This window comes from Rhinopithecus roxellana, chromosome 9 (genome assembly GCF_007565055.1).
Source record: "Rhinopithecus roxellana isolate Shanxi Qingling chromosome 9, ASM756505v1, whole genome shotgun sequence".
Lineage (NCBI taxonomy): Eukaryota > Metazoa > Chordata > Mammalia > Primates > Cercopithecidae > Rhinopithecus > Rhinopithecus roxellana.
In genome coordinates, this window is record NC_044557.1 from 35540488 (window position 1) to 35568184 (window position 27697).

The window sequence follows — 27697 nt, forward strand, 5'->3', positions numbered from 1 at the left end:
CACTATGGTTTATGTGAAAGATGTTTATTTTCTTTCAAACAATATTAAAACAAATAAATTACTGTGCAGTTAACACAATGAGCACACAATACAGTTAATCTTTTAAAAGGCACTTCTGGTATAATCACTAAAGTAATATGGACAATTAGACAATTATTTGCTTTGACACTTTGTTCGTTTGCCCATTCATTTCAATTTTCTTTTAATATTCTTCAGTGAATTTCTTCATTTATAAACATTACAAAGTTCCATCATAAAATATGCCTAGATTGATTGACTTATCTTAATTCTATTTACTATTGATCCTATCACCAAAAAATCACATTTAAAAGACATTTTAAAATGTTATCCTTTATTTGGGTACTAAACTAATCACTCCTCCACAGAGTCATAAGAAAGTGTTTGAAATAGCCAAAAATAAATGAAGTGGAACTGGTGATATAAATCTTCCAGAAACAAAAGTTGGGTAAGCCAGAGGTCTTTTGTTATTCACACTTTATTCTTTTTAAGTGATTTTATTCATTTATTATTTTTAATTATACAATTTTAAATAGTATGCTTTTATTTTAAAAGAATTTAAAGTGTTTTTTAGAAAATAGGCAGGGTCTAGTTTTTTAATAAACATTATAATGTTGTTAGCTTCCCAATGCTAAGTCAAAATCAAAACACGTTCTCTAAAGAACATCCACAATTACTTTCAATTTTATCATAGATATATGCATAATCATAAGTATCAGCTCACCTGATTAATTTTCTTATAAAGAAAAACACCCTTCACATATCCTTACATAAAGATACTATTAATGTATATGATTAATGTTGAAACCTAACTAGCTGAACAAACGTTCAACAGATTTCAGACCTCGTATTCTTTCATTTTCAAGTTTATAACAAAATTAAGAAATTATAAAATACTAAGTATAAAAATTATGTCATAAATTGAGAGCTATGTTGAATATGAAAGCTGAGATGATATCTTTCTTAATAAATGAAATATTATAAACTGCAGTACTAACAGTACATCTTTACTGGCTATTCATTTATTTTTAAAATAGAGACAGGGTTTTCCTGTGTTGCCCAGGCTGGTCTACAGCTCCTGTGCTCAAGCAATCATCCTGCCTTGGCCTCCCAAAGTGCTGGGATTACAGGTTTGAGCCACCACGCCCAGCCTCTACCAGATGTTTTTTTTAAGTTAATATAAATTGCAGGATTTGATTAAAATATTCTGATACAATAGTCAAACTCGTATTATTTTATGCATAATCTGAAAAATACCAAATGTAATTGACAGTAATTTTTTAAAATATAAACAGTTCCTTTCCTTTGTGTAGTTATGTTATTTTTAACTAAAAATAGTTCATGTATAAGACTATTAAATATGATCCATCCCTTTCTGTGTAGTCGTAAGAATAGCCATAAGCAAAAGTAAAATTACATTTTTGATTTGTTTAAAAATGCAAAACAGATATCGAGAAGCCATCAACTGTGCCTGATGTATTTTCTAAATTATTTTTGTTAATCAATGACATCAACATGAATGATTTCATAGAAACCTAAAGATGCCACACAAAGTAGTATAGCATATAGACTCCTCAGTTGAAAGTTTCTATTGTGGCCAGGCACAACGGCTCACGACTGTAATCCCAGTACTCTGGGAGGCCGAAGCAGGCAAATTACTTGAGTTCAGGAGTTTGAGACCAGCTTGACCAACATGGCGAAACCCCATCTCTATGTAAAAATACAAAACTTAGCCAGGAGTGGTGGTGTGCACCTGTAATCCTAGCAGAGGTTGCAGTGAACTGAGATCACACCACTGCACTCCAGCCTGGGGTACACAGCAAGACTCTGTCTGGAAAAAAAAAAAAAAAAAAAAAAAAGTTTCTATCGTGTTAATATACTAAAATAAAATTTCCCTGAGATGAAATGTCTTGCTGGCCCACAGGAATAACTATAAAACTCTATTCAGATTTTAATTATAGTGAATTATAATTTAATCTGACACCCACTTAAAATAAGTGTTAATTTTTTATCATCAGCTGACTTGTGCTAATATTTTTACGTGGAATATTTCTAAATTTATTTCTAAACTAACATAATCAGAGAATTTGTTTAAAATATAATTTTCTAGAAACATACAAAGATGCACATGAACGGCTACTTTAGTAATAACTTTCATGTTCTCTTCAAGTACAAAATCGCCAATTTTTATGTTCTTAAAATGTACTGCCATTTAATTACTTCAAAAGTAGAGAAAAAAGCATTTAAAAAGTAAAAAATCTTTCCAAATACTTGTGTGGCTCATGTCAGAAGATTTCTACATTTTTAAAGATCAGGCAAGCATTAGTTTAAAAGATTTGCTCCTTTTCTTTCATTCATTTAACCAGGTTGAATATCACTCATGTTTTTAATTAGGAAGCCATTCACATGAAGTAACTTCTCATTGAACGCTCTCAGAAATGCTGCTGAGATAATCTTCAGACTTCATTATAAAATTTGTCCATTCCTGACAAATGTCCTCCATGGAGAATTCTTCACCACCATATTCCAGAGGAAGAATGTCTGGGAAATGCTGAAGCAAGCTTTGTTTGTAGTTGTTCCCATGCATATGAATCTGAAATAGCCAAACCATTTTAGAAGGAATCCTCATTAGATGCATTTCCAGTGGAAAATCAACCTCATAAAACAAGGTATTCTAATAACTTCTAAAATAGGAAAGTATAAATAGATACTACATCCTTTATTCCTCTGGTTATGAATCTAATCATTTTACTTATGTTTAGGTTGTGTTACTGTGGATCTAATAATCTTACTCTTTCTTGGATTTGCATTCTTATAACTCCATAAAATTTATAAAAAGTCATTTTCCTCTTCCATAAGTAAATTTTAAAGACTAACTAAAGTATTTTATAAATTCTATTCCCTTATTTGCAAGTGATTCTTACCAAACTAATACCTTGGGACTAGTCTATAGATACTAAAAATGTACTAGCTGGTACTAATTCATATTAAGTAGAAGCATATATCTGAGCACACAATTAGGTCTATGAGAAACAATTTATATGGTACAGTCAATGGATACTGTCGGCTGGTATAAAGTTAAGAGACAGCCGGGTGCAGTGGCTCATGCCTGTAATCCCAGCACTTTGAGAGACCAAGGCAGGTGGATTGCTTGAGCTCAGGAGTTCAACACCAGCCTGGGCAATATGGCTGGTACAAAAAAAATACAAAAATTAGCTGGGCATGGTAGTGTGGGACTGTAGTCCCAGCTGCTTGGTGGGCTGAGGCAGGAGGACTGCTTGAACCCAGGAGGTAGAGGTTGCAGTGAGCTGAGATCGTGCCACTGCACAAAGTGAGACCCTGTCTCAAAAAAAAAAAAAAAAAAAAAAGAATAAAAAAGTCAAAATTTTTAAAAAATATGAAAAGACAATTATGACGGTTGAGAACCTTAACTTTTCAAATATTTTAAACTATAAAAATTGATCATAGAATGCCCTGAAGTTAAGAGAAAGCCATAGAAACTTGAACCAAAAGCACACCTGCTAAAATAAATAAATAAGCTTTTTCCACTTTCTAGGGCAAAATGTTCCTCTATGAATTCAACAATCATTTAATAAGCACCTACTATGTGCCGGGGTATGAAGTTTGATGGATGAAATGAGTTTCCTATGCTCACTTAGGAAACTCAGAAAGCCAATCTTTAATTTTTTTTCTGAAATATGTAAAATATTATCAGTTAATTGAGAAGAAATTCTGTCTCCTCAGGAAGCGGCAAAATAAGAAAATGTATGGGGCATTGCCAAAAACTTGAAAAGGAAAACAGTGGCTGGATCAGTTTTTTCTCCCTATTTTGGCAAGTCTGTTTCATGTCAACTAACTTTTGCTGACATCCTTCCCCTAACTTCTCAACTTTTTATTTTTCTTTCTTTTTTCTCCATATTCTCCTATTTCTTAGGTTCAGTTTATTCTTGTTTTTGTTTTTATCTAAAATACAATGCAAATTAGAAATAGCTATTTTTAGCTCTCTAAGAATTAAACAGAGGGAAGCCAAATATTATCAAGTTACACTGAATATAGAAAAAGACGAACAAAAAAGTTGATTGGTATAAAAATACTAGAATAAAAAGTAGCTGAAAATGGCCATCTTTGCTAAAGCAGGCAATTTAAGGGTGGTTCCTGAAGACAAACAGAAATATCCACTAGATAACCTCTAAAGAAGCTGGAGGGGCATAACTTTCTGAACAGGTATAAGATGTTATATTTTCTTAATATGAAAGAACATCTTTTTTTAAAATTCCAAATGTGTTATTACAGTTTATATTATCACTGCTGATATTTCAGTAATTTTTTAGATTTAAATTGTTAAAGCCTTTACAAACTGTTTTGTGTTCAAGGCATTAGATGATGCCCATGTTTGTCTAAATAGATGCTCTAAAAATTCTTCTTTACAGATTAATTTAGAAGAATGGTTGCCATTCTTGAGAATGCATACTCTATTTTCAACCTTTCAAAAAGTCTAAGAGATATGAGATGTTTTTTCTGAGATAAGACTCCATAGGGTAGGTAAAAAAAAAAATCCAGTATCTTTGCTCTAACTAGCGTGACGTTGTCATATACCTCAGTTACTGTGGTTCTCAGTTACACTGAAACTGTTAATTAGGCTTCACTGTTTAAGAAAAATGTTTATTTTTATTTGCGTTAATAATAAATTCACATGGTTACAAATCAAAACAAGATAAAAGATACACAGTGAGAGATCTTGCTCCCAAACCTATTCTCATCTACTGTAGTTCACACCTCTTCTCTTGTTCCCTATAGATATCCACTTATATTACTTTTTATATATCCTTTTAATGTAAATGTATGAAATATATTCTTATTTCTTCCCTTTGTATACAAAAGGTAGCATGCCATAAACACTATTCCACATTTTGCTTACTTCAGTTTACAAAACATCCTGCAATCTCGTTGTTTTCTGTTGTGTCGATATTTATTTAACCAATGCCCTAATGGTGAACACTTGCTGGTTTTCAGTCTTCTGCTGCTGGGGCTCCTCTAATATATGTAATTTTGTTTATGTACAGGTAATTGAAGACAGTGATTTTGATGTCTTTGCCACACTGCCCTCTATAGGAATATACCATTAAGCATTCCAACCAGCAGTGTATGAAAAGCCCAGTTACGCCACAGTCATACAACCAATATGCCTCATTTTTATAAATTAAAACTAAATTTTAATTTACTTTTTTTAGTTGGTTTATTAGAGAAATATTCAAAATATTGGGCTAACGACATAGATGGGCAGGTACGAGGAAAGATAATAAAGCAATCCTTAAATTAAAAAGGGTTGGAATGTTTGGTGTAGAGGAACACAAACTTGAATATGCTTTACTCACCCGTTCCTTAATTTTTTCAGTCAGGAATGGTTTGATCATAGAAAAGACAGCATGGAAAATTACTGGTTCATTTATCAAATGGATGCCACGAACTTTCAATGGAAATGAATCCTTTTGAAAATAAAGAAATCTTAATAACAAAACATTAATATTACAATCTGATACCTAATGTCAAGTCTCTTCTTTGAACACTTGCTAAACTTACGGAAATATCTAAAGTGTGATTTTATCTTCAAAATTATTTATTCCATCAACACAAAAGTCTGACTTACAGTTCACTGTCACGAGATTAAGAAAAGATCTCTAAAAAGGTTTCTCCTTATAGATTTGGCAAAGTATTTTATGAAATATCTGCACAATTTCACCAGAAAATTCCTTTACCATCACATATAGATGTTCTTTTAATGAACCAATGAGTCTTTTGGAAATTTACATTTAATTTTTTCCCCAAAAATGTTTATTTTGAGAAAAAAAATCACAAATATTGAAAGACTAGCACAATAAACACATACTTTTAAACTCTGACATTGGTATATGTCTTTAGCATCACAGTAATATAGGCTTATTTAGAAAGTTTACAAAGTTAAGAGTTGAAGGAAGAGGATAGTTTTCCTACCTACAAGTTTATTATTAATACAGAGACCTTTCATTCCAAGGTTCTTTTATGTGAAGTTCTTTTATTTTTCCATGCATCGCTTTCAGAGGTGTATTATTAATTTGGGGATTGTCCTTCCAAATCCCTTCTATGTATAATTTTCTTTTAAACATAATTGCTACTATGCTGTCTAAATAATTTTCATCCCACTGTGTTCCACGGATATAATACAGCTTTTGTAAATATCATGTTTTATCATTGTTGCAAGAATCCATCAAATGAATATACCATTTCTTAAGTAACCACGTTTCTATTTTCTGGACTAATAAACTATTTATTTTATTTTATTTTATTTTACTTCTTTACTGAAATTGATGCTGCAGTAACTGTCTTTATGTATAGGAGAAGTGGTGGCTATAAGCACAAGTTTTACATTCAGATGACCTGGGCTGGAATTCTCACTTCACTACTGACAAACTGTGTGTGCCTGGGCATCGCTATGTCACTTCTTGGATATAGTTTATTAATTGCAAAGTGGGAAAATACAATAGTCATATGTCATAGGCTCAGTGTGGACATTAAAAGGTAATGCATTTGAAACACTTAGCAAAGTACCTGCCACATAGTAAGCTATTATTATTATATGCAATCTTTAATATATTAAAGATTATTCCTTAGCTAGTTTCCCAGAAATAGAATTACTGAGTCAAAGATGATGACCACTTTAAAAACCTTTTGAAAAAAAGGATATCAATATATACCTACCAAGACTTATGTGACATCTTATTGTGCCATTGCTTATACATTTTTAAATCAATTTTTAATTTAGAAAAAATATTTTAATGATGAAAAGATAAAGTCACCACATATTAAGATGCATAAATCCTCTCGTTACTAATTTGAACATATTTTTGCAGTTTGTTGCAACATTTTTTCTTTTATAAACTAATAACATTTTACTTCCTCTTAGCATTACTGAATTCTACATATCATTTCCAAAATTGTATTTAAATTTCTAATAAATGTTCTTTTACTTATCTTTGTCTAATATATAACAAAATGTAAAACTATAATTTGGAAGTATTATGCCTGACAGTTAAAATATACATTTACCGTAAGTACAGCAGCAATCTTCTTGGCTACAGATGGAGTGATTTGAAAAGCATGAGAAAGCTGCCAGCCTTCCAGATCAAAGATAGCCTTGATTCCATTCCGCTGAGTTTCTACCTCCCGTACAATAAGCTCGGATGTGATTAGACTTACTCGAAATACATCATAAGCTGTAAAAACTTTGGGGTCCCAGTGTGCTAAAAAAATAAAGCATATCATATCTTAGCATTGTATAAAAAATCAGAAAGATTTCTAAAGGGAGATTAATTCATTTTAGACTTAAAAGATCAGTTGAAATAAAAGCATCTACAAAGATCATGAATTGAATAATAAATCCAACTGGGGTACAAGAACATGTGCCTGCTTCTCCCTCCCTCCTCAAATTCTAGCAAAGAATGACTTTTAAAGAGTATTGGGGGAAAAGGAATGGATGCAGGATGAATTTGACTGCAAGATGAAGTTACAACCTCACATAAAGATGGGAATGCCATTGTGTATGCTCCAAGCTCAGAGGTGTTGGAAATGGAAAAGCAAGGGCCTGGATTATAAAGAGCCATTAGGGTCCCATAGTAACTAAAGAGGTAGCTAAGAGAAATGCATGAGGAAACAGAGAGGCAAGTTGATCCTCTGACAGCCTTCCAGTGGTAAGTAGTACATTGCAGAGTCATGTCCCTGTAGGCTAGAGCAGGAAGTGAGGGCTTGGGAAAGAAGAGCCAGGGAAGCACTTAGGTGGCTGCCCACACCAAAGAAAAACAGGGAGTACCTGTGCTAATAGAGGAGTTACTGAGATTCTTGTTCATTCATCTCACCCCTTCCCACCACCCCCGGGACAGGCCACGCCATGCAGAAATGACAGTAATGGATGGACAGGCAGATAATCTTTTTTAAAATACATCTTTTCCTTAAAAATTAGAATATTAAACACATTCATACACAGAGAGAGAGAGAGGGAAGCCAAACTCAATAGACAAAGGCATCAACTAGAGAAAATAAGAAAGCAGGAGACACTTAAAAACATAGTAGAAGCCAGGTACAGGTGCCGTGGTAGGTGCCTGTATTTCCAGCTACTAGGGTGGCTGAACTGGGGGCAGGGGGGACACTGAAGCCCAGGAGTTTGAGTCCAATCAGGGCAACATAGCAAGAATCAGTCTGTAAAAAAAAAAATTTTAAGAATTTTTTTAAAGAAGCATAATAGTTTCAGCAGGGGGTGGGGAGAATACTGTAAGTTATTATAAGAACAGGTTATTATTAAAAAGACTCAGTTGAGATCTTAGAAATAAAAAGATAAGTTTTTTTAAAAAAAATTCATTGATGGGATAAATGCTGGAAAAGACAGAGCCAATCAAGGAAAAATGGTTTGGAAGATTAAGTTGAAGAATTCTCTCAAATTTGGCACAAAAGAGCCAAGAGTTCACATGTATGAATAAAAAATTAAGAAACACATGCAGCTGGATCCAGGAGTTTCAACATCCAACTAATAAAAGTTCTAGAAGGCAGTAACAGAGAACAAAGGACAGAGGAATCATAGCAATAGAGAAAAGTTCTCCAAAGCTGAAAAAAACATGTAAGTCTTCAGACTGAAGTGCCTAACAGGATGAATGAAAAAGAAAAAAAAAAAAATCTTAACTAAGTAATAGTAAATGTTCAAGCAAGCAAACAAACAAACAAACAAACAAACAAAGTTTCTGGCATGGGGAACTGGATAGAATGGTAACACCATTTATTTATTTATTTTCAACTCTTTTTTAGATTCAGGAGGTGCATGTGCAGGTTTGTTACCATGGTATACTGCATGATGCTGAGGTTTCAGGTATAGATGATCTTGTCACCCAGGTATGTGAGCATAGTACCCAATAGTTAGTTTTTCAACCCTTGCTCCCCTCCTTCCCTCTCCTCTCTTGTCGTCTCCAGTATCTACTGTTCCCATCTTTAAGTGTTTAGCTCCTACTTATAAGTGAGAACGTGTGGTATTTGGTTTTCTGTTCCTGTCTTAATTCACTAAAGATAATGGCCTCCAGCTGCATCCATGTTGCTGCAAAGGACATAATTTCATTCGTTTTATGGCTGTGTAGTATTCCATGGTGTACATGTGGTGCCATTTATTGAGATAAGAGACGTGTTTGGGTGAAAAAGATCGTAAGTATGGACATGTTAAAATGGTGACTGTGAGACATCCAACTGGGTACAGCTGGAATAGGAGCTAGTTGTGTGGGTTGGGATCCTCAAGGAAAAGGTGGGACTGAAGATACAAATCTGGGGTTTGTTTGTGCCTATATGACGATCCGTATGAGACAATCTGGGATTGTCTCAGAGCTATGGTTTTCTCTATCAAAGCAGAGAGATAAAATAGCATAAAAAGAAAATGCTGAGGCCAATGTCCTAAAAAAATTCAGAGTTTAAAGGATAAATAGAAAAGAAGATGCCAGCAAAAGAGATTAAGGAGGAGCAGCCAGTGATGTCAGAGGAAAACACCAGGCAGACATGGCATCAGAGAAGCCAAGGGAAGAGGATTTTTCAAGAAAGAGGAAGTGATTCACTGTGTTGAGAGGTTAAGTGAAATAGGACTAAACACGTCCATTAGATGTGGTGAAAAGAAAGTCACTGATGGTTGGTTATGTTCATTTCAGCAGGGATGGGAGTGAAATCAAACTAGGGTGGGCTGAGGAAGAACTATGAGAAAATGTGGATGGTGGACATCGCTAATAAAAGGAGTTTGGCTGAGAACAAGAAGAGGGGGAGATGGATGTAAGGAAATGGAGAAGGATGGAGAGTTTTGTGGAAACAAGGAGTTTTTGTTTTGTTTTCAGTGGCTGGCCATTAACTGATTTAAATGATAACTGGTAGCATTTAGTAGCAAGAGAAAAGTTGAAGATCTAGAAAAAGAAAGAATAAACAGAAATATTCCTAAGAAGGCACAATGGGATTGCTATTTTTTAATTTTTATTTTCTGTCATATTAATGGATCCTTTAGGAGGTATGTTATTTTTTAAGTCTCAGATTTCTGGCCGGGTATGGTGGCTCACGCCTCTGATCCCAGCACTTTGGGAGGCCAAGGTGGGCAGATCACTTGAGGCCAGGAGTTCAAGACCAGCCTGGCCAACATGGTGAAACTTCATCTCTACTAAAAACATAAAATTAGCTGGGCATAGTGGCACATGCCTGTAGGCCCAGCTACTTGGAATGCTGAGGCAGGAGAATCGCTTGAACTCAGGAGGCGGAGATTGTAGCGAGTCGAGGTGGCCCACTGCTCTCCAGCCTCGGCAACAGAACAAGACTCTGTCTCAAAAAAAAAAAAAAAAAAAAAAAACCAAACCTCACATCTCACATTTCTCATAAGAATTTGAATAATCAACCCACAGGTAACCCAGATCAAAAATACTCTACTAACTTCAGACATTGGCTGAATACAATAATGATAAAAAACAAGTAGAACAAATGAAGTTTGCCAATCAAAAAAATAGTTAATATCCTAAGTTCTGAACCAACCAACATAACTGTTTGACCTACACTGGCTAATATGGTAGCCATTAGCCATATGTGGTCATTCAAATTTAAATTAAAAATTTAGTTTCACAGGGTGCAGTGGTTCATGCCTAGAACCCCAGCACTTTGTGGGTCTGATAGGGGAGGATTGCTTGAGGCCAGGAGTGAGACCATCCTGGGCAACATAGTGAGAACGCATCTCTAAAAACTAAAAATAAAATAACCGACTGGGTGTGGTAGCACATGCCTCTGGTCCCAGCTACTCCAAAAGCTGAAGCAAGAGGATCACTTGAGCCCAGGAGTTCAAGGCTGCAGTGAGCTATGATTGTGCCACTGCACTCTAGTCCAGGTGGCAGAGCAAGATCCTAGCTTAGAAGAAAAAAAAAAATCTGTTTCTTAGTTGCAGTAGTCACATTTCAGCGCTCAATAGCCACATGAGAATAGTGGCTACTGTAGAACAGTTTCGTCATCATAGAAAGTTCTGTGGTACACTGCTGGCTAGAATTTAAGCTCCGTTGAGGCAAAAGAAAAATATACCTTATATTTTGAATTCCTTCTCCAGTATCTACTTCACATGTATTGAGTGCTTTTATGTACCAGGTAATGCTCTTGTTATATTTTAGATAGACAGACTGATTGACTGATTTCATGCTTACAGCAACCCTATGTGATAGCTTTTCACTATGCCCATTTTACAGATGAGAAAATGCAGTTACAGCTACATAGTGTTTCACACAGCTAGAATGTAGTAGAGCTGAGATTCCAATCCAGGTCACATGCTCCAGAACCTGTATTCACAAGAACTAAGCCACAGTCAAAACTTCACACTCACTGTCAAATTTTACTTTTGCTGCTGTAGTATACTATGGAATCTCAAAAGACATAAAATTATATCCTCTAGTATGTTGGCTGATGAAGGTCAAAACTTAGCTTCACCTTGGGTTGCCCAGCCCGCATGGAGGAAAGGGCTGTGTGCATTTTCTCATTGCTTTTACTACACAGAGATGGTATCTAGAGGAAGTGGTTATGCTAAAGTTCTATCAAAGAACTCCACCACAGATTTCCTTCTTTAACTCCTACCATTAATTCAATTAAATTTAGAAAAGTTTTCATTTTACTCATAAAACTTTCTGAGTTTCTCCCTTTCATCGTAGAATAACAGAACATACAGGAGATTTGCAACATACCTTCCTGTTCTGACCATCACTAAATTACGTTTTCTTGATTTTCAAATCTCTTGAGTTAAACAATATACTTCTAAATTAATGTGCTACATGAGGCCCGAAAATATCCCTACTGGTTCAGTGTTAAGGTATTTATGATCAAAGCTGCACATCTGCTTTCTCACTATCAAGGTGTCACTTTTACTTCTTCACCTGCCTCAGTCAGTTTATGAACAAACTAGAAACAATAAAATCTAGCCAGGCAATGCAGAGCCAAGACATTTACAGAAATAATTAGCTGCAGGTTTCAGTTTTATGGTTCTGGGACCCCTGAGTAGAGTTACCAGGTAAAATATACAACACCCAATTAAAGTTGAATTTCAGATAACCAGTATATAATTTTTAACATAAGGATGCTCCATACATACTTAAAAACACTATTTGTTGTTTATCTGAAATTCACATGTAACTGGGCATCCCTTAATTTTATAACATATAGGTTTATTTTCTAAACAAAACATAGGTACTTTGTTAAATCTGGCAAGACTACCCCTAAATAGCTCAAGGAACTTCATTGCTATGAGCTCATTCAATTTCCTCTGACACTAGTGCAGCAATGAAAGAACAGAAAGATCATGATGTCTGTTTTATATATGGGATTTCATGATTAACTCAATTTTATTTGACACTTAAGCTAGCACACAAAAATAAAAAATAAAAAACAGCCCCAAATCATTTTACTCCATCTTCCAATATCCTTTCAAAAATTAAATACAGTATCTTCTTGCAGTATAGCAAGCAGTTGAGTTATAGGCAGGTATCTTACCTATAAGCAGGCAAGAAATGCAAATATTTAAATACTTTAAATCTTTAAATATTTTAAATCTTTAAAGATATAAATATATGTGGCACATATACACCATGGAATACTATGCAGCCATAAAAAAGGATGAGTTTGCGTCCTTTGTAGGGACATGGATGCAGCTGGAAACCATCATTCTTAGCAAACTATCACAAGAACAGAAAACCAAACACCGCATGTTCTCACTCATAGGTGGGAACTGAACAATGAGATCACTTGGACTCGGGAAGGAGAACATCACACACTGGGGCCTATCATGGGGAGGGGGGAGGGGGGAGGGATTGCATTGGGGAGTTATACATGATATAAATGATGAATTGATGGGTGCTGACGAGTTGATGGGTGCAGCACACCAACATGGCACAAATATACATATGTAACAAACCTGCACATTGTGCACATGTACCCTAGAACTTAAAGTATAATAAAAAAAAATTAAAAAAAAATAAATAAAGATATAAATATTTCTGTAAAATTATAATTCAAAAATTCTGGTCATGAAATGATAGTTTATCTTTGTCCCTCCAACTGGGTGGGTCATGAGAAATTCTGGGAATAGTGTGAGTCCTTCTCCTGTGCCTGTCATTTTTAATCACACACAGGTCTGAGGGAGGACAGAAGTTATAGGTCACCAACTGCTATGGTCTGAATGTTTGCATCCCCTCAACAGTCATATGCTGAAATTCTGACTCCCAATGTGATGGTAGTAAGAGGTGGGGCCTTTGCGAGATGATGAGGTCATGAGGATGGAACCCTCATGAATAGGATTAGTTCCCTTATGAATCCCAAGAGAGATGCCTTTTCCCTTCCAATACGTGAGGTTAAAGTGAGAGATGTCACCTAGGAACCAGGTAGCAGCCCTCACCAAACACCAAATCTGCCAGTGCCTTGATCTTAGACTTCCCAGCCTCCAGAACTGTGAGAAATAGAATTCTGTTTTTATAAGTCATCCAGTCTATGGCATTTTGTTATAGTGGCCTGAATACACTAAGACACCAATCTACAAGAAACACTAGCAACACCTAATAGAAAAAAGGGGGATGCAATGAGAATAAACAGGAGTTAATGGAATACAGTGTTTGCAACAGCTCCCAGAGGAGTTGCCTTGCCTCTGTACCCTCCTCCACCCAAAAGAATGAGCCTCTTGCTCCTTGCTTGGCCTGGGGCATTTTCGAACTAGTCATTCACTCACTCATTCCACAAATATTGAGTGACTACCTACCAAGTACCAGACCATGTTTTCAGTGCTTGGAATACACCAGTAAACAGAGCAGATAAAATCCATAATCTCATGGAGTTTACATTATAGCCCAGAATTCTGGTTGTTTTTTGTTCATTCGTTTGTTTGAGACAGACTCTTGCTCTTTTGCCCAGGCTGGACTGCAATAGCGCAATTGGCTCACTGCAACCTCTGCCTCCCAGGTTCATGTGATCCTCCTGCCTTGGCCTCCCAAGTAGCTGGGATTACAGACATGCACCACTACACTCGGCTAATTTTTGTATTTTTAGTAGACACAGGGTTTCACCATATTGGCCAGGTTGGTCTCAAACTCCTGACCTCAGCTGGGATTTGTACTTCCCACTAAGCATTTTTGAAATACTATTTCATGATTTTTTAAAATACTCTCATACTATTTATCTTCACTATTTTCCTTTCTTCTTATCTTGTACAGTTGACTGCATGGAAGAATGGAACTAGGATTTTCACTTGTATCTGTTCATTTTCTCACAACTGCCAAAGTGTTATTATATTTGGGGGACATTAGGACCTAAATTAACCTAAGTTAAAACCCAAAATTTTAAATTAAAGCCCAAATTCCTAAAGATAAACGCTTTGAAGCTTTCTATATGGTATTCAAGGAAGAAATGGAAGAAAGAGAGAAGAGAGGAGAGGGAACAGAACTGAACTGGAGGAGAGGAGAAAAAAAGAAGAGTTGTATATGACTTACCGATTCTGTAAATAAGAACTTTGCTGCCGGTGGGATCCCTGGATCTCAGAACTGCATGGTAGCCAGCCTTTAGGAGGCCAATAATACTTCTAGGGTGTAGATCTGCACTTATTTCTGGACATTCTGCTCTCCACTTATAATAGTTTTGTAGTAACTGAAAAATAAAATTAAAATTGTCTACAAGGGCATACATGGTAAGGATTTTGTAAAAATGGAAGAAAAGCTTTGGCATTGTGTATAAACTTTGCCATCCATGATGTCAAGAGTTTAATCTGGGGTATCTTTTTAGCTGTGAAAACTGAAAGTTCCCTTTATCAAGGATCTGAGGTGACTGGGGTTTATCACAAATTCAGAGCTGAGCAATTTTCATCCACCACCCATGGTAGATATTCTCCAAAGACAGTCCACCAATTCCTCCCCTCCTGATATACCCATGCACCATTCTTCCCATTAACAGGTGGCATCTATTTGCTTCCCTCCCCTTGAATCTAGGCTGGCCTTCCACCTCGCTTTGATCTAATATCAATAGGCAGAAGTGACACTTCGTGGGCCAAGCTTTAAGAAGCCTGGTACCTTCTGAATTTACTATTTGGGATCCAGACACTATGTGAGATTACTGAACGATAGCAGTTCATGTGGAGAGAAGCATGGAGGTTGAGAGGCCATCCTGGATAGTGTGACTTCAGCCAAGTTCCCATCTAATGCCATGTGGAACAGAGATGAACCACTCCCACTGAGCCCTGCGCAAACTGGTGATATCAAAAACAAATAAATCATTGTGTTTTAAGTCACTTATTCTTGGAGTGACTTGTTACTCAGCAATAGAGAACTGAAACACCACCTTTGGTATTTTTTGAAATAAGGAAGTATAGAAATCAATCAAATGAGTTAGAAGAGCCCAGTAGCAGTATGCTTGGGTATTGGATCTTGTCAAAATATGGTTTGAAGAAATCCCACTTTCTTTCTTTCCAAAAGAACCACCAGAAATATCTAATCGCATATGCAAATAATATGAACACCGCCAGCATATTGTGGAAAATACTAAAGCAAATTATGTATTCAAAAATTATTATGTTTATATTTTAATTTTCCTCTTTATGATTTTTGGCACTCTCAATTTTTCACAAGTTATAATATATTTGTTTTGAGTTTAAAGAGACCTGTTAACGATGTGAAACTGGAATGCAAAGGAAAGGACAGAATTTATATTTGAGAGTCACTGGAATAAACAAGGTAACTATAACCACAAAAACAGCAATGATCTGGTGGAGAAACTACAAACGACAACAACTAGAGAGGAAAATGCTGAGCCTTGGAAAATGTCAATGGTTGGGAATGGCTGGAGGAAGAGAGAAACTGGGTGGACCTTAAGAGAACCAGCACTGGTACAGGAGAGGGAAGACAGTGCCATCTGTGTTGCTCTGCTCCCCCTCATCCCCATCTCTGATTTATCTCCCTCTCTTTCTCTCTCTGTCTGTCTCCCTCTATTTCATTTCTGTATTTAATAAACTTTTCTTAACTTTAAAAAAAGAGAGAATGTTGTTAAGAGTTAAATGTAAGAGAGAAGTAAGAAAGAAAAAAATCAATTTGCCAACAAAGAAATCATTGGTGACCTAAATAGCAGTTTCCAAAAGCAGTGAGAACAACAGGCACATTGTGGATCCTAATATCTTCATTCTACTCTATAAGGTGAATTTCTCTTCCTCCTCCAGTCTTAGGGGGTACCAGAATAACTGTTAATAGCATTCTACAATGCTTTTTACTTTTCCGATAGTTTCCTCAGACATAAAAAGTCTTTTTCATTCCAATTCAAGTAAAACGCTGGAGGCAGCACATTAGTAACTATATAGAAATGTTTTTTTTTTTTTTTCCTGTGGAATGATAAAAGTTGTGGCTTCATTAGAAGGGATGATTTAGGTTTAATAGTGGCAGGGTGCTCAGCTTATTCATCTCTGCAGAGTGCTGCACACTCAGGAGATAACAACACGTGTTGAATGAAAGAATAAAGTAAGTCATGAGTAAACCAACTGGATCCACACACTTGAAAAACTGACTTCTATGAAGAGGCACAAATCACTATCTGGCACAATTTTTGCAAACTGAAAGATCTAAACCTGGATCTTTGGTCATTACTTATCCACTGATAGATAAATTCACAATACAGTAGTCATAAATAAATTATGTAAATAAACTGCTACTGAGCAATTCTCAAACAAATCACCCTATGTCCACAACAACAAAGAAGTGGCTAAAAATAAATATTCATTATTGGAAGGTCTGTTTTGCAAACATTAGAAGTAAATAAACATTTAAAATGTTATGGGTTAACTATGTTTTGTAATAGAGTAGGTTTCTTCTTACATGTTTCATGTACTTAGAAACAAAATAAGAATCACCATATTTGGAGCACTTTTATAGGGTCTAATGCCATCTTTTGAATTCCTCTTCACAACTACCCTGAGAAGTAGCTACGGTTGTGGCATTATAAGAATAAGAAAAGTAACGCTCCAGCCAGGCACAGTGGCTCATGCCTGTAATCCTAGCACTTTGGGAGGCCAAAGTGGATGCATCACAAGGTGAAGAGATCAAGACCACCCTGGCCAATATGGTGAAACCCCATCTCTAAAAGTACAAAAATTAGCTGGGTGTGGTGGCGCGTGATCAGGAGGCTGAGGCAGGAGAATCGCTTGAAACTGGGAGGCGAAGGTTGCACTTATCTGAGCTGAGATCCTGCCGATGCGCTCCAGCCTGGCAACAGAGCGAGACTTTGTCTCAAAAAAAAAAGTAAAGTAAAACTCTGAGAAATTACACATTTGTTCAAGGGCAATAACTATCAGGAGCAGAGTAGAAACTGAAATGGACACATGATATGAAAAATTTTATAAAAGAAGCTGCATTTAGAGAGAAATTAGCAGGGAGAATCTATGGAATTTTGAAAGCTTTGGGAAAACCATGAAGATAATTATAGCATAAAAAGCTTATCATATGGAACAAAAGTATAAGGAACTGGGCTATCACTTGATAGAAGGAATTCATGAGACTATGCAGAACAGGCAGAAAAGTGAATGGTTATCTGTTTTATATGTTTGTTGTTTTAAACAGAAGAGGCTAGTGCAGTGTATTTGAGAGCACAGGCTCTCTCCTGAGCCCCACCCAAGTTCAAATCCCTGCTTCAACACTTAATAGTTACATAATTTCAGACAAGTTACTTATTCTTTATATCTGTTTCTCCCAAAATGAGAAAATAATAAAAGATAATCCATGAAAACCCTACTTACCAAAGTATGTTGCATTCTATAAGCATATTAGCTATTAGGATTATATAATAAAACCTTGCTAATTCATTATAACTTCAAATACAAAAACTAGAATAATGAGAAATTTCATTGTGACTGAAGCACTTATCAAGCTTTCTTTATACAAAAACTATAGGGCTTCTATATTATGAATGAAGAAGTTAGAGTTGAACTAAGTGCTATTGCAGAGGAAAATGAAAAAAAATTTTGCACTCTTACCCTTTCCTTTTCCTTTCCAGTTGGCAGAAAAGCAAGACAAAGAGTTTACAGACAGAAACTTGATTTCTATCCAGTGGATTTAGACACAGTCCTGCTAGCCAATTCCTCAAGGGCATGGTGCAATGAAAACAATTCCTTATTTAAGGAATACAGAAAAAAACATATATGTCCAAGGGCTGAGGGTCAATTTTATTTTTCTATTTAAACGTTACTTTTTTAAAAGAAGCTAAAAGGAAATCAGTAAGGTAAACATGTTTTATTGTTAGTTATCTCTAAACATATATATGTTTAATGCCTTATTTAAGCTTCATTCTTCATAGGACCTGAGATTGTGTTTTCCTATTCAGTAGTTACTAGTACATATTAGTTTATTACTCATGATATTGGGATACTTATATAGACATCTAAAAAATGAAAATAAATAAAGCTGGATTCCTATTTTACTCCTAACATAAAAACAAATCTCAATAGATCAAAGACTCCAAGATAAAAAAAGATAAGACATAAATAACTAGAAAAAATTTTGGACAAGAGAAGAGATTATAAAACCCAAAGGCAATCAAAGACTAATAAAATCAATTCATCTGATTACATTAAAATTTAAAATTCTGCAGAGAAAAAATATAAATAATATAACAAACAAAAATCAAGGACAAAGGCCTAAAATACATAAAAATATTTTACAAATCAGTAAAACATAAAAATGGGATCCATTATAAGATGGCTGAATAGGAACAGCTCTGGTCTGCAGCTCCCAGCGTGAGCAATGCAGAAGACGGGTGATTTCTGCATTTCCAACTGAGGTACCCAGTTCATCTCATTGGGACTGGTTGGACAGTGGGTGCAGCCCACAGAGGGTGAGCTGAAGTGAGGCAGGGCATCGCCTCACTCAGGAAGCGCAAGGGGTTGGGGGATTTCCCTTTCCTAGCCAAGGGAAGACATGAGAGACTATACCTGGAAAAAGGGACATGCCCACCCAAATACTATGCTTTCCCAAGGTCTTAGCAACCGCAGACAAGGAGATTCTCTCCCGTGCATGGCTCGGGGGGTCCCATGCGCATGGACCCTTGCTCACTAGTAGTGCAGCAGCCTGAGATCTATCTTCAAGGTGGCAGCCTGGCTGGGGGAGGGGCATCCGCCATTGCTGAGGCTTGAGTAGGTAAACTAAGCAGGCCAAAAGCTCAAACTGGGTGGAGCCCACCGCAGCTCAACAAGGCCTATGGCCTCTATAGACTCCACCTCTGTGGGCAGGGCATAGTTGCACAAAAGACAGCAGACAGCTTCTGCAGACTTAAATGTCGCTGTCTGACAGTTCTGAAGAGATGAGTGGTTCCCCCAGCACAGTGTTTGTGCTCTGAGAATGGACACACTGCCTCCTCAAGTGGGTCCCTAACCCCTGTGTAGCCTAACTGGGAGACACCTCCCAAAAGGGGCCGACAAACACCTCATATAGGCCCCTCTGGGATGAAGCTTCCAGAGGAAGGATCAGGCAACAATATTCGCTATTCTTCAATATTTGCTGTTCTGCAGCCTCCACTGGTGATACACAGGCAAACAGGGTCTGGAGTGGACCTCCAGCAATCTCCAACAGACCTGTAGCTGAGAGACCTGGCTGTTAGAAGGAAAACTAACAAACAGAAAGGAATAGCACCAACATCAACAAAAAGGACATCCACACCAAAACCCCATCTGTAGGTGATGAACATCAAAGACCAAAGGTAGAAAAAAACCACAAAGATGGGGAGAAACCAGATCATAAAAGCTGAAAATTCTAAAAGCCAAAGCACCTCTTCTCCTACAAAGGATCACAGCTCCTCGCCAGCAATGGAACAAAGCCAGATGAAGAATGACCTTGACGAGGTGACAGAAGTAGGCTTCAGAAGGTCAGTAATAACACACTTCTCTGAGCCAAAGGAGCATGTTCAAACCCATCGCAAGGAAGCTAAAAACCTAGAAAAAAAGGTTAGACGAATGGCTAACTAGAATAAACAGTGTAGAGAAGACCTTAAATGACCTGATGGAACTGAAAAACACAGCACGAAAACTTCGTGATGCATGCACGAGCTTCAATAGCTGATTTGATCAAGTGGAAGAAAGGGTATCAGTGATTGAAAATCAAATCAATGAAATAAAGCAAGAAGACAAGGTTAGAGGAAAAAGAGCAAAAAGAAATGAACAAAGATTCCAAGAAATATGGGACTATGTGAAAAGACCAAAACTACTTTTGATGGGTGCACCTGAAAGTGATGGGGAGAATGGAACCAAGTTGGAAAACACTCTTCAGGATATTATCCAGGAGAATTTCCCCAACCTAGCAAGGCAGACCAACATTCAAATTCAGGAAATACAGAGAACACCAGAAAGATACTCCTCAAGAAGAGCAACCCCAAGACACATAATTATCAGATTCACCAAGATTGAAATGAAGGAAGAAATGTTAAGGGCAGGCAGAGAGAAAGGTCAGGTTACCCACAAAGGGAAGCCCATCAGATTAACAGCAGATCTCTTGACAGAAACCCTACAAGCCAGAAGAGAGTGGGGCCAATATTCAACATTCTTAAAGAAAATAATTTTCAACCCAGAACTTCATATCCAGCCAAACTAAGCTTCATAAGTGAAGGGGAAATAAAATCCTTTACAGACAAGCTGAGAGATCTGTCACCACCAGGCCTGCCTTACAAGAGCTCCTGAAGGAAGCACTGAACATGGAAAGGAACAACCAGTACCAGTCACTGCAAAACATGCCAAATTGTAGAGACCATCGATGCCATGAAGAAACTGCATCAATTAATGGGCAAAATAACCAGCTAACATCATAATGACAGAATCAAGTTCACACAACAATATTAACCTTAAATGTAAATGGGCTAAATGCCCCAATTAAAAGACACAGACTGGCAAATTGGATAGTCAAGACCCATCAGTGTGCTATATTCAGGAGACCCATCTCACATGCAGAGACACATATAGGCTCAGAATAAAGGAATGGAAGGCCGGGCGTGGTGGCTCACGCCTGTAATCCCAGCACTTTGGAAGGCCAAGACAGGCGGATCATGAGGTCAGGAGATCAAGACCATCCTGGCTAACATGGTGAAACCCTGTCTCTACTAAAAATACAAAAAATTAGCTGGGCGTGGTGGCGGGTGCCTGTAGTCTTAGCTACTTGGGAGGCTGAGGCAGGAGAATGGAGTGAAACCAGGAGGTGGAGCTTGCAGTGAGCCAAGATCGTGCCACTGCACTCCAGCCTGGGCAACAGAGCAGGACTCTATCTCAAAAAAAAAAAAAAAAAAAAAAAAAAAGAATAAAGGAATGGAGGAAGATCTACCAAGCACATGGAAAGAAAAAAAAAAAAAAAGCAGGGGTTGCAATCCTAGTCTCTGATAAAACAGACTTTAAACCAACAAAGATCAAAAGAGACAAAGAAAGCCATTATATAATGGTAAAGGGATCAATTCTACAAGAAGAGCTAACTATCCTAAATATATAAGCACCCAGATTCATAAAGGAAGTCCTTAGAGACCTACAAAGAGACTTAGACTCCCACACAATAATAATGGGAGATTTTAACACCCCACTGTCAATATTAGACAGATCAATGAGACAGAAGGTTAACAAGGATATCCAGGACTTGAACTCAGTTCTGCACCAAGCAGACCTAATAGACATCTAGAGAACTCTCCACCCCAAATCAACAGAATATACATTCTTCTCAGCACCACATCACACTTATTCTAAAATTGACCACATAATTGGAAGTAAAGCACTCCTCAGCAAATGTAAAAGAACAGAAATCACAACAAACTGTCTCTCAGATCACAGTGCAATCAAATTAGAACTCAGGATTAAGAAACTCACTCAAAACCGCACAACTACATGGAAACTGAACAACCTACTCCTGAATGACTATTGGGTAAATAAGGAAATGAAGGCAGAAATAAAGATGTTCTTTGAAACCAATAAGAACAAAGACACAAATGTACCAGAATCTCTGGGACACATTTAAAGCAGTGTGTAGAGGGAAATTTATAGCACTAAATGCCCACAAGAGAAAGCTGGAAAGATCTCAAATCGACACCCTAACATCACAATTAAAAGAGCTAGAGATGCAAGAGCAAACAAATTCGAAAGCTAGCATAAGGCAAGAAATAACTAAGATCAGAGCAGAACTGAAAGAGATAGAGACACAAAAAACCCTTCAAAAAATCAATGAATCCAGGAGCTGGTTTTTTGGAAAGATCAACAAAATTGATAGACCGCTAGCAAGACTAATAAAGAAGAAAAGAGAGAAGAATCAAATAGACACAATAAAAAATGATCAAGGATATGACCACCGACCCCACAGAAATACAAACTACCATCAGAGAATACTATAAACACCTTTACTCAAATAAACTGGAAAATCTAGAAGAAATGGATAAGTTCCTGGACACATACACCTTCCCAAGACTAAACCAGGAAGAAGCTGAATCTCTGAATAGACCAATAACAGGCTCTGTAATTATTAATCAATAATTAATAGCCTACCAACTAAAAAAAGGACCAGACAGATTAACAGACAAATTCTACCAGCAGTACAAAGAGAAGTTGGTACCATTCCTTCTGAAACTATTCCAATCAATAGAAAAAGAGGGGATCCTCACTAACTCACTTTATGAGGCCAGCATCATCCTGATACCAAAGGCTGGCAGAGACACAACAAAAAAAGAGAATTTTAGACCAATATTCCTGATGAACATCGATGCAAAAATTCTCAATAAAATACTGGCAAACCGAATCCCAGCACATCAAAAATCTTATCCACCATGACCAAGAGGGCTTCATCCCTGGGATACAAGCCTGGTTCAACATACGCAAATCAATAAAAGTAATCCATCACATAAACAGAACCAATGACAAAAACCACATGATTATCTCAATAGATGCAGAAAAGGTCTTTGACAAAATTCAACAGCCCTTCATGCTAAAGACTGTCAAAAAACTAGATGTTGATGGAATGTATCTCAAAATAATAAGAGGTATTTATGACAGACCCACAGCCTATATCATACTGAATGGGCAAAAACTGGAAGCATTCCCTTTGAAAACTGGCACAAGACAGGGATGCCCTCTCTCACCCCTCCCATTCAACGTAGTGTTGGAAGTTCTGGCCAGGGCACTCAGGCAGGAGAAAGAAATAAAGGGTATTCAATTAGGAAACGAGGAAGTCAAATTGTCCCTGTTTGCAGAAGACATGATTGTATATTTAGAAAGCCCCATCATCTCAACCCAAAATCTCCTTAAGCTGATAAGCAACTTCAGCAAAGTCTCAGGATACAAAATCAATGTGCAAAACTCACAAGCATTCCTATATACCAATAACAGTCAAACAGAGAGCCAAATTCTGAGAGAACTCCCATTCACAATTGCTACAAAGAGAATAAAATACCTAGGAATCCAACTTACAAGGGATGTGAAGGACCTCTTCAAGGAGCACTACAAACCACTTCTGAACGAAATAAAAGAGGACACAAACAAACGGAAGAACATTCCATGCTCATGGATAGGAAGAAACAATATCGTGAAAATGGCCATACTGCCCAAGGTAGTTTACAGATTCAATGCCATCCCCATCAAGCTACCAATGACTTTCTTCACAGAATTGGAAAAGACTACTATAAAGTTCATATGGAACCAAAAAAGAGCCCGCATTGCCAAGACAATCCTAAGCAAAAAGAACAAAGCTGGAGGCATCACACTACCTGACTTCAAACTATACTGCAAGACTACAGTAACCAAAACAGCATGGTACTGGTACCAAAACAGTTAAATAGACCAACGGAACAGAACACAGGCCTGAGAAATAACACCACACATCCACAAGCATATGATCTTTGACAAACCTGACAAAAACAAGAAATGAGGAAAGGATTCCCTATTTAATAAATGGTGCTGGGAAAACTGGCTAGCCATATGTAGAAAGCTGAAACTGGATCCCTTTCTTAAACCTTATACAAAAATTAATTCATGATGGATTAAAAACTTAAATGTTAGACCTAAAACCATAAAAACTCTAGAAGAAAACCTAGGCAATACAATTCAGAACATAGGCATGGGCAAGGACTTCATGACTAAAACACCAAAAGCAATGGCAACAAAAGCCAAAATAGACAAATGGGATCTAATTAAACTAAAGAGCTTCTGTATGGCAAAAGAAACTACCATCAGCGTGAAGAGGCAACCTACAGAATGGGAGTAAATTTTAGAAATCTACCCATCTGACAAAAGGTCTAATATCCAGAATCTGCAAGGAACGTAAACAAATTTACAAGAAAAACAGCCCCATCAAAAAGTGGGTGAAGGATATGAACAGACACTTCTCAAAAGAAGACATTATGCAGCCAACAGACACATGAAGAAATTCTCATCATCACTGGCCATCAGAGAAATGCAAATCAAAACCACAATGAGATACCATCTCACGCCAGTTAGAATGGCGATCATTGAAAAGTCAGGAAACAACAGATGCTGGAGAGGATGTGGAGAAATAGGAACAGTTTTACACTGTTGGTGGGAGTGTAAATTAGTTTAACCATTGTGGAAGACAGTGTTGTGATTCCTCAAGGATCTAGAACTAGAAATACCATTTGACCCAGCAATCCCATTACTGGGTATATACCCAAAGGATTATAAATCATGCTACTATAAAGACACATGCACAAGTGTATTTATTGTGGCACTATTCACAATAGCAAAGACTTGGAACCAACCCAAATGTCCATCAATGACAGACTGGATTAAGAAAATGTGGCACATATACACCATGGAATACATATACACCATAAAAAAGGATGAGTTCATGTCCTTTGCAGGGACATGGATGAAGCTAGAAACCATCTATCTCAGCAAACTATCACAAAGACAGAAAACCAAACACTGCATGTTCTCACTCGTAGGTGGGAATTGAACAATGAGAACACTTGGACACAGGGTGGGAAACATCACATACCAGAGCCTGTTGGAGGGAGGGGAGCTGGGGGAGAGATAGCATTAGGAGAAATACCTAATGTAAATGATGAGTTGATGAGTGCAGCAAACCAACATGGCATACATATACCTATGCATCAAACCTAAACGTTGTGCACATGTACCCTAAAACTTAAAGTATAATAGTAAAAAAATGAACAAAAGCAAACACAGGCCATTTTCAGTTAACTGGAAAGAAATTTTGAAATTTTACATGTATATAAAAAATTATTGATGACACTTATAATTAAATAAATGCTTATTATAATAACAATGAAAAAGTATATCTCTTCTAGCAGGTTTATACACAAATCATGTTTGGTAATACAGTGTGGGTTATGGAGGAAAAGGCAAAATCATGTAATATCAGAGTCATGAGTGATAGAGATTCTTTTTTCCTTTCTTTCTTTCTTTCTTTTTTTTTTTTTTTTTTTTGAAACAGGTCCTCACTCTGTTGTCCAGGCTGTCGTGCAGTGGCACAATCTTGGTGCTCCGCAACCTCCGCCTCCTGGGGCAAGTGATTCTCCCACCTCAGCCTCCCAAGTAGCTGGGATTACATGCATGTGCCACCACACCTGGCTAATTTTTGTTATTTTTTGTAGAGATGAGGTTTCATCATGTTGAGCAGGTTGTTCGTGATCTCCTGAACTCAATTGATCCACCATCCTCAGCCTCCCAAAGTGCTGGGATTGCAGGTCCGAGCCACTGCGACCTTTGGAAGGCACTGAAAACTCTTTGGAAGACACTTTGTTATATTACTCAACACTGAAAAATACACATCTAATTTCACCCAGCAATTTCACTGGTTGAATTTATCCTGTAAGTTTATATTCCTATTTATGCACAAAGTGTGAGGACATGAAGCATGCCCAGTCAGTGATGGAAGAAACCAAGCCACCTTGTTGACTGCAACTTGTGTACTACTAGGCAAATTGTAGAGTCCAAAAAATAATTGTTGAATGAAGGAATGAACAGCAATAAGCCCTAAGTCCAATAACAGGTTACGTAAATTTTAATGTAGTCTGCTATATCCATACAGTAGAATAACAGCAGCCCAATAAAGAGTAAGATGGATGTATACCAGTTGATATGGGATGGCTGCAAAGACAGGCAAGCAAGACAAAATAGAAATCACACACAAACATGCTTGTGCAAGATCAGGCTGTCTAAAAAGATAAATGAGTAACACTAACCAGCCTCTGGGTATGTGACTGACAAACCGAAGTTTGAGGTAGGGAGCATTTTTCCTTTAGAAAGTTACTGTTAGAAACTTACTTTTCACGTTTTAGGATTTTGTGTTATCTAGATTATTTTTACCATAATTTTACTTAAGTTAAAAACAACCTCAGGCTGTTCTGTCTCTGTGGAGTAGCCATTATTTTGTTTCTTTACATTCTTAATAAACTTGCTTTCACTCTAAAACAAACAAGAGAAACCCTCAAAAACCTCATACTGAGACACACTGGAATTTTGTACTATAATATCTTTCCTGCTAGGCAGCTGTGTGACACTGAACAAGCCACTTAGAGAAAGGGCTAGATCTGGTTCAACTGCTAAATGCTTACTGTGTGCCAGGCACTGTGCTGGGCACAGCTTGTTCTGTTAAACTGGTTAATGTTCAATCTTCACAAACAATCAATGAGACAGGCATTTCCATCATTATTTAACAGATAAGGATGTTGAACCTAAAGTGATAGAACTCAAGATCGCATCCCTCTTTCTAATTCTTATCTTTCCATCACCTCTTCTTTCAATGAGCTGTAACATACCGGAAACACAAAAGAACTGCCCGACTACAACCCAGACTCGAAGTATACTGGGTTGTTTTACTGTCTTGACACTAAAGAGTTACTAGTAATAATACTATGTTGCTACTATATGGCTTCAGAACTTCAGTTTTACCAGCAATTTCATTTTCCCCTCTACACGTGGTTAATCTGGTCACGTGTGATAAATCTGAGCTTGGAACTTCTAAGCTGTTACTTTGTTTTGTACCACAAGCTTTCCTACAGAGGAAGGCATTTCCCCCAAACTTTGTAGGTTCAGGAGAGTCATCTAGCGCAGGCGTTCCCCAGGCTTGAGATCAAACGGGCCATTATCCCACCGCTCCAACACTTTCTAGGTTTCTCGTTTCCATGACCCAGAGAAACTGGAAGGACCGGCGCCGGATTCTCGTAACACCTACAGCCTCAGCACCCACGCCAGGTGGTTAGGGGCGCATTACCTGCCTTCGGCTTCGGCACGGGTCGGGGATCCTGGGTCGTGGGACAGGGGACGCGGCGGGTGAGGTGCGCACTGCCGAGCGCCCGGGGCACGCACGCTTACCCTCCAGGCCAGGTCCAGATCGAAATCCCGGGCGCGCAGGAACCGCAGCAGGAAGGAGTCGGTAAGCGGCAGCGGCGCCAGCGGGACGCCAGCTTCCCGGGCCCGGCGCCGCAGCGCTGCCAGGCCCGGCTGCACCAACGGCGAGTGGTCCGGTAGCGCGTTGAGCTGCGGCCCCCTCGAGGGCTGGGACTGCACCTCTGCCATGCCCGCCGCCGCCGCTGCCGCCGCAGCTACCCGAGCACCCGGGAAAAGCGCGCGCCCCGCGCCACCCTCGGCCCCGCCTCTGCGGCCGCTGCCCGA

General features: G+C 37.7%; 1 protein-coding gene across 1 annotated transcript; it reads right to left on the reverse strand.

Annotated features, from left to right (window-relative positions):
* Positions 1–8: 8 nt before the first annotated feature.
* TTPA (alpha tocopherol transfer protein) lies at positions 9–27627 on the reverse strand. Its single transcript, XM_010360369.2, has 5 exons — positions 27398–27627; positions 14556–14709; positions 7102–7295; positions 5394–5504; positions 9–2611 (listed from the first exon to the last, which is right to left on the reverse strand). Exons 1-5 carry the CDS (start codon positions 27599–27601, stop codon positions 2438–2440), a joined length of 837 nt encoding a protein of 278 aa, XP_010358671.1. The 5' UTR covers positions 27602–27627; the 3' UTR covers positions 9–2437.
* Positions 27628–27697: the final 70 nt, after the last annotated feature.

What these genes read in the sequence shown, in the direction of transcription:
- TTPA (XM_010360369.2), bottom strand. Translation starts at nt 27,601, where the DNA reads ATGGCAGAGGTGCAGTCCCAGCCCTCGAGGGGGCCGCAGCTCAACGCG. An exon ending in AGTTCTTATTTACAGAATCG is followed by an intron (nt 7,296 to 14,555) that starts GTAAGTCATATA and finishes TTATTTTTTTAG; the next exon opens with CACACTGGGACCCCAAAGTT. An exon ending in CTGAAAAAATTAAGGAACGG is followed by an intron (nt 2,612 to 5,393) that starts GTGAGTAAAGCA and finishes TGGCTATTTCAG; the next exon opens with ATTCATATGCATGGGAACAA.